General features: G+C 37.6%; 1 protein-coding gene across 1 annotated transcript in view; it reads left to right on the forward strand.

Moving 5' to 3' along the window:
• The window catches only part of LOC122788128 (neurexophilin-1-like), a 101174-nt gene extending 93392 nt beyond the window's left edge, over window positions 1–7782 (forward strand). The window contains exon 2 of the mRNA XM_044055067.1: window positions 5100–7782. Coding sequence (XP_043911002.1) covers window positions 5100–5840 — 741 coding nt within the window. The 3' untranslated portion in view covers window positions 5841–7782. The remainder of the gene's footprint in view (window positions 1–5099) is intronic.
• The last annotated feature ends 845 nt before the right edge of the window (window positions 7783–8627 follow it).

Genomic DNA, 8627 nt, shown 5'->3' on the forward strand with positions numbered 1-8627 from the left:
TCTGTCTCTTTTTTGTGTACTGTTGGAAGATGTATTGCAAGCAGTTCCTTTGAAAAAATGCGCATGCATCAATACACTTGGTGTGAGGTGCACATGTATGTGCTAAATATATTGCAGAGTTCCAATTGCAAAGCAAAGATATTAATGAAACACTATTTTATTATTGCTCTTGCTTTCAGGTCACACAAATTTGAGTTCTTGGACCCAGAATTGCAGTGGAGATTTGAAAGTGGCTCCCAGAGTTAAATCAAACTGTTCATAGGTTTGTAGGTTGGTACTAGGCTATCGGCCCTAGGGCCTATACAAGCCTAGCCATAACTATTCCCTGGCTATTTCTTCCCACAATATTTACATTTACTTCCCTGGACCCCTGTCTAGCAAGATGACTGACGTGATCCCCGGGGTAAATTTTCTATCTCCATGTGATATTTCTGTGATACTCCATTAGGTATATGGTAGCTGTATCCCTAATGAAACTTGTCGCTGAGGTTTCATTTCACTGTCACTGTGGTACATATCCTCTTTAAGAAGTGGTAGGTCTCTAAATTATAAGAATAAAATAAAGATTTCTACCCACTCTACATCCCAAAATCAATCTAGAAGAAGGACAGGAGATAGCCAACTCTGTTCTCCAATAAGCAAAGGTTAGAATGCCAGCAAAGCTCAAAAGGCAGCCACAAATGTACAGTTTAGTCAATTTGTCGTTGTGCCTCAGTGGGGTGTATACAATTATACCAGTCAGGTTGCTTCATGCATTACCCACACCTACCACTCCAAGAGAATAACGTGATTCGTGTTCTTCCTTGATCACTTTAACTAGAAAACATGTTTGTATACAGCAGTTAATGACTTGCATGTAAAAAAGCTTTACATTCTGATTTTTGTGAAGGTGCCAACTCATTTCTGCCTTATCACATTTTAACAAACAAATGCAGTTTATTCACTAAGGAAGCCTTCCTCTGAGAATACTGTGCAAGAAAGCCCTTGCTAGGAACCTGCAGAAAGATAGCCTATCAAAAACATTAATTGGCAGTTTACAGCTATGTCCTGCTGTGAATTGTCCTGCCGTTCACTGCTGGCATTCACTGCAGGAGCCTACAGCACCCAGCATTTCAGTCTGTCTTTGAGGCACAGCATCCACTGTTCGGCATTTTGATGTCTATGATGAAACCTTTTATTTTGACACCATCTGTGTCAGTGAGAGACTCATTGTCAGAAACCTCTGCAGACGGAAACCTGCACTTGTCTGGAATTATGAAAGTGGACATCTGTCAGTCTTGTTCAAAACCAGCTAGAACCACAGATAAAAGCCAGCTTCCTGCTGGAGTACACGGATGTGACTAACCCCAGGTGTTTCAGTTTTACATATTCCTACTGCCTCTAGGTCATAGACAAAACAGCATGATTCTTAGTATCATCATTTTAAAAAAAGTTTTGTAAAATGCTACAAAATCAGTACAATACTTTTACGATACTGGATGGTAACAGACTTTTTAAAAACGGTAACGGTACACATCAGAACAACGAGACCATTAATCAGAATGCAAGATTTTTTTCTTTCATATGACAGCAGGTTTATATTTCACATTCATACCAAATCACTCTTTATAATGATGATAACCTTTACTGCATAAAAGCAGACCTGAGAATATTTTCTCTACTTATTATTTTTTTTTCCTTACTGTAGTTAACTATTCCCCCTCTGCCATGTTTTCTCAGTTCTTTCAATCACAGTACTAAAAACTTATATTCCTCTGGTGCTTTTCCCCAAGGCCCACCTGCGAAAGGAAGCCCTGCATAGATAGTGTTGGCCAGTGGTATAGCTAGGCATACTCAGTGTACTCAAATGAGTACATTTTTTTTCTGAGCAACTCTTGGAAACTACAACACTCAAAAAGTATGTTTAGAACAGTGTAAATGAATGTTTATAGTAACGAAGTTTTGCTAATGCATAAGCTATGGTAAAGAAGACAGTTTATGCCTGACATGAACCAGCAAAGCAGAGGAATAATTCCTGATGATGTCAGCTATTTCTTCATTAGCTCTGTTAGGAGTAAGAGATGTTTAATGCTGTGCAGTAGCACCATTCTTGTTAAGGAGAACTTCAATTACAATGCCAAAAGTTGTGATGTATTTTCGCAAATTCTCACTTAACAAGCGAGTAGAACATCTTTTAATGATGCCTATGTGTGTAGAAAGCTGCTGTATATGTTTGTGGAAAAGGGATGTTAAACTGATGATTTAGTCATTTTTAATATACTAACTCTGTGGTTGTGGTTATTTTAAATGGGTGTGCAGAAGAGCTCTGGTCTGACTCGTACTGAACTGTTCTCCCTTCACTGACGTACAGCGACCTCAGAGTTAAAACATTTAGAGCTTGAAGACACTGCAGACTTTGAGGCTGCATCTATGAAAAGTCTTTGTGTTACAAGTTCTGGAAATTACAGATGGGTTCTCATTGTTGTAATGTGAATTCACTATGCATGTATATAATGTATGCTGTCATTCCTGAAATACAAATGACAACCATTATTCCAGATCCAGCCACAGCAAGACTGACATCCCCCCCCCCAAATTTCTATTAAAATGCAGATTTGTATTGCCACTTTCATTTTGTAGAATGGGAGAGTCATTGATTGGATTTTTCATCTTCCTTCCTCCAAAAGATCATCAGTAAACTATAGTTATCAAAACCCTAACTGCTGAATAGACAGCAGATGTTGCAAGGGTGCCATTCTGCTCTGGGCCAGTGAGCGAGGATGAAATGGGATCTTAGACCTCAACACAAGGACTGCAAACACTACCTCACTTAAAAAGGCATACAAATAAGACCATTTGCTTGGAATGCTTGTGCAAATTCACAAGATTAATTTTTGTCATTTAATTCATCACAGAATTACAAAATAAACAAATGCCAGGCAGTTCGGTGGTTAAGGGGATGTGATGTAAGTTGCTTCTTGCAAAGTTGAGTTTGCACTTCACAGACTCCAACTGCACATAATTTGCTCAACCGGACCAAGATGGTTATCAGCCCATAACAACCATTACATATGCCTAATGTGGTTATTAAACACAAGTTTACTTTTTTTATTTTATTTATGTTAACTAAGAAAAACTATTAAGTACAACAAGCAAGAATGAAGCATGTCTGGTAAAGGGACCTGCTCAAAATCATACAAGAGACACATGAAGATTTGTGGAATCAAACCCGGGACTACAGGTTGAAACTCATGAGCTGAGAATAACTGTAATCCTCTAAATTAAAATGTCAGATAATAATACTCTGTTGGCAGCTACCAGGTAATCGTTTATTATTTAACAGTTCACATTACTTCACTAATCAAAAAGAACCATTCAGCACAAAATGAATTGTTCAGTAGATCTATACAGTAAGGCTGGAAATAGCAAATGGTAGTCTAAACCATGCTGTGACTGTGCCTCCCTTTATTATCATAAAAAGATATGTGGGAAGAACTAATTCTGATACCTGGCCACATCTGTTGTGAACCGAATAACTTGTCATTACTCAGTACCTGTTTTGGGACTGTCACATTCATTAGAGTTACAGGCCCCTACACTCCACTGCCTTGGACAATGACTGTTGACATTTCTAAGCACTGCTGCTAACTAGTTGGGAATGGGCAGTCGAGCCCTAACTGTCACATAATACGTAGTAACACCTGTGGAACAGTATAGTAGGCAAACCACATGCAGAGAACTGGCACATAATCGAAGTGTCATTTTTGAAGAAATGCATACAGTGGAGACTATTTAAGAAATCCAATAGTCAATGCTTTAAAAACTTTTAAATGGAATGAAACCCCATAAGACTACAAATTTATTAATGGGGGTTGTCTATTTTTGAGGCAGGAATGTCTTTAATAACATTAAAGAAACGCTTTCATCAGGAATCTACTTAGCACATTCTTATTTACCTCTTTCAGAAGATTTAAAACAGACTAATTCAGGCTGAAGTGAAAGTGCACACTCTCCAAGGGCTAGACAATATTTAATGTTTTATGCTTAATAAACCACATAAGCATTCAGTTCTGTAAGTATTACAGTACACCAAATTATGGACATTCCTTTCTCAGACGTGATTACCTATGATTTATGCCTGATAGCTTTAACTCAGGGAGGACAAACTGTTCCCTCTGTTTTTCCCATTTGTCCTTATAGTTATGATATATAACATACTTAGATGAGAGCACAGTAGAAACACAACAAATACTTTATCTTTATTCATACAGAATTACTTGTCTGAATATGACGGCTGTTAGCTCAGTTAGGAAAATAACAAACAACAAAAAGCTGCATTGTATATAATCTAGGCTAGATATGTCCAGACCATAGCTTGTATACTGTATGTCTGAAAAAGATACATGATAGATCAGATATGGCATTTCATGGGCATTCAGCAAGGTTAGTCAAATCCTTGTATCAGGGACCCCATCAGCCTTGAAGAAGCCACAGAACCCTAATCCAAGTGGATCACAGAAACTAATGAGCCATTCTTTTACATTATTTTTACCCATTTTTATGTACTTTATACTATATTCCACAATATTTTCCTTTGTTTAGGTGCAACCAGATGCATTTAAATATTTTAAGAGGATCATACTAGTTCTAGGTCATGAAAATGCCATTACCACATACCGTAGTACTAAAGTATCACTTCTAGATTGCAGAAGGTGACATCGAATTCTGTTAGAGTTTAAGTTAAATAAACATTAAAATAATAAACATACATGAAGTAAGCTGTTCTAGCTGGAGGTCCCTCATAAACAAACTGTAGGCTGCTGTGGGTAAGGATCCCAATAAACTGAGTGGCCTCAGTGACAACAGGATTCACTGATACCACGTACCACTTAAAGCTTAAGCAGAAAAAAAGCTGATTCATTGCCCATAAAAACAAGGAGAACTAGTGACAAAGAAAAGAACAAAACAAAGGGACTAAATATCAAAACAGGCATTTTTGTAGCTTTTACTTAAAGCTTGTTTTTGCTAAGATTTTTAAATTCAGAAATGTTTTTTTTTTCTTAGCTTAAAGTCTTAAGAACTGAGTTAAAATGTGTTCAACTATGTTTCTTTGCTTTCAGGTGATGTTCGCACAACGAGGTACCATTGCTGACTTCCGAAACAAGAAAGCTGGTAACTCTAATGTCACTGAAAATTCCAGAGTACTGACAAGTCCTGTTCTTTCATCACTGAATCAAATAATATCTCAAAATCTGGTACACAACACCACAGGATTTGAACAAGTTTATAACCCTGAGGAATTCTGGGATTTGCTTGGGATCACATCCCAAATGAAGCAAACTGCACACTCCAGGGTCAAGAGGCGGCCAATCGTCAAGACTGGAAAATTTAAAAAAATGTTTGGCTGGGGTGATTTTTATTCCAACATCAAGACGGTCAAACTTAACCTTCTCATTACGGGAAAAATTGTGGACCATGGAAATGGCACATTCAGTGTTTACTTCCGACATAACTCAACAGGCCAAGGCAATATCTCAGTTAGTTTGGTGCCACCTGCCAAGGCAGTCGAGTTTGATTTGGCTCAACAAGCAATAATAGATGCAAAAGACTCCAAAATTTTCAACTGTAGGGTGGAATATGAAAAAGTTGACCGGTCAAAAAAGACTGGTCTCTGCAACTATGACCCATCAAAGACCTGCTACCATGAGCAAACACAAAGCCATGTTTCCTGGATCTGTTCTAAGCCGTTCAAAGTAATCTGTATCTACATTTCTTTCTACAGTACAGACTACAGGTTAGTGCAAAAAGTGTGCCCAGACTACAACTACCACAGTGACACTCCTTATTATCCCTCAGGTTGATGGGCAGAGGAGTTCAGCAAACAATGTGCCAAACTAGGACAAGAAGCACTGCAGACCTTCAGGAGATGCCACATCTGTTTTTGGTTCCCAGTCCATATAAAATAAAGCACTGCAGCATTTCATTGTATCGCCCCCTACCAGAGGAGCAAAAACTATGACTTTTTAGAAGCTATATGGACTCAGCTCCTTTTAATATGATCTACAGGACCACAGGGATGTTGTTTCCTAATCAGAAGCATCCCAAAACACTAACTTCTCAGCATCTAGACAAACCTGTTACTGATAAGGTTGTTTCAGCAGAGGTCAATGATGCAAAGTATAGGTCAGTGCAATTGGTAAACTACCCCTAATATCAGCTGCAGACTACATCATTAGCAGGATACTGAACTAACCATGTGGATCTGGGAAGGACAGTCTCTGCCAAGACACAATGCAAAGCTTGACCTTAGAGGTCTGAATAGTGAATGAAATGCAAAAGGAGGTCATAACAGCGGCCAAACTAAAAGCAAAGCTACCATCTGAATATTCAAATTTTGTTTATCTGACAATGTTAGTCTCCTTTGTGCTACCAGATTAGTAAAGAGTGCTCAATAAATGACAGATGGTCTGTGGTGTACATAAAATTTTATCTCAATCAGTGTTGAATGTACTCTGTGCATATATATATAGAAAACAAGCTGCTACTAAACTTTTTTAGTCACATATTGTTTTTTTTTTTGCAATATTTTTTGGATATGTTATGAAACTACTAGCAATGATATACAGCTGGATGTATGCTATGTAATCTTGCCAGTATAAGGAAAACAGGAAAAAAGAATGGAATGTAGTGACGATAAGTGGAGCTCGAAACAGAAACTTGAATTGCCTTTCACAGTAATAAATACCGATGGAAAGCTAGGCCATCATGGTAGCTATATGGGAATAGATGCACTGCAGATAAACCTGTAGCTCTTAATTAATGTTTCTCTGTGTTAATTGTTTATTAAAAAAAAAAATCTTGATTTGCTTTCTTTGCCAACATCTATGATGTGCCAAGTCACTTCTTTGTCCACCTTGTGAGAAATGGCGGTCTGGGTACTTTGTACATAAAGTATTTACCATTCCCATGTATTTCTCAGAAGGGGTTGAAAAAATGCAGTAGTCCATGGATACTATTGAATATTCATATTCCCAGTGTTCTTGCACATTGAGGCATTTTCTGCCTGAATGTGCTGTTTTTATGCTGCCAACATCCTTATCTAATTAGCTACTTACAGAACAGAATGCATGATCCTCCCTTTCAGCCACTCATTTCAGTTATCATGTTTGAAATTCCTTCTCCCTTTGGATGTTCTCAGCTTTACCCAACATCTCATTTCTAAGTTAGTATGATAACGCTTCCAGATGTGCCACAAAAGAAATGAGTAGGCTCTCCCACTAGTACATTCTTTCAGTTTCTTAATGCTCTTTTACCACATAATACACTATATAAGTTGTTCCATGAAAGATCAGTAGTTATGAGCAACATTACAATAAACACAAGCAACATCCATGGGATAGTATAACTCTGTAGTGATGCTGTTTATATGCAAAAGTTGACCATCACTGACCCAAATTCCTGAACAGGGTTGACAAGTGGTTGTAGAATAAAGGTACCAACCGTTGTTCAAGTGCTGTCACCAAGCTAGCATTTCACCATGACTGTGTGACATGTAATGCTAATCTCTTAGTAATCAGTTTAAAATTCTGATCTATTCCTCTCTCATCAGTTGTCCACCCTTGTAAAAATGTAATAATCACATAATATCACTGCATGTCAAACAGCACCACCATTGGTCCCTGAAAAAGTATTTTCTGCAACATTATGTAATTAATTATTTTAATTAGCTTAATAACATCTATCCTGTTTTAAGGACACCAACTGTTTTTTTGAAAAATTACCAAATGAACAATATTAACTTGCCTCACATTGGTACATCATAAATTCTGTTACACAAAAATCTCAAGTTCATACTCCGATGTAGGTGTTGGTACTAGATTGTGGTTCTAGACAAGGAGGAAGATGTCAGATAGATGTTCTTTTACCTAGTATCAGAACACTTTTCAGTTAGTATTTCAGCAGAAATCAAAGACGGCATGTGTATGTTTACAAAGAAAAGATGATCATTCCCCAATATCTTTACAGATCTTCGCAATAAAACCATGTCTGATCATTTAAAAGGTGATGTACTGGTGGAATAAGTAAAATGTCCATGCTTAAAAGTTTCTCTTTGCTACGTATGCTGTTTGGGAAGGGGTGTGTTAATAATTCTCCATGGCAACCTCTTTGTGCAGTCTACAAGATAGCAGAGTTGTGTCTATTCATCACCCTGTATGCTTGCTCTGCCACATACAGCGTTTTCAGTACTAAATGATGGATAGAATAAGAGAGACTCAGCACTTTAGTGTAAGTCGACTATTATGTCAGCACAAATGCTTAACATTTAGCTGAATGACAACAATGTAGGAAACATTGCTGCACTGGTATGACATCAGATGAAACTATGTTGTCCATTCTGACCACGAAAAGTCATTTGGGCTAATTGGTGAGAATTTTTCAGAATTTCAACGTGGATGCCAAATGGGTAAATCAGAAAATATAGCTGTAAGTATAACAACAATCCACAGGATCATAGGAGATTACCAGGCTATCGACCAGGAGGTCATTTCAAGCCTTGCCGTTTCTTCCCAATGTAATACCATATACATTTTAGTTAATACCCAATATTGCATTCAGTAATGACTACCCATGTCCAAGAGGGTTGTGAG

Source organism: Protopterus annectens, chromosome 13.part0 (genome assembly GCF_019279795.1).
Source record: "Protopterus annectens isolate FY-2018-M chromosome 13.part0, PAN1.0, whole genome shotgun sequence".
Taxonomy (NCBI): Eukaryota; Metazoa; Chordata; order Ceratodontiformes; family Protopteridae; genus Protopterus; species Protopterus annectens.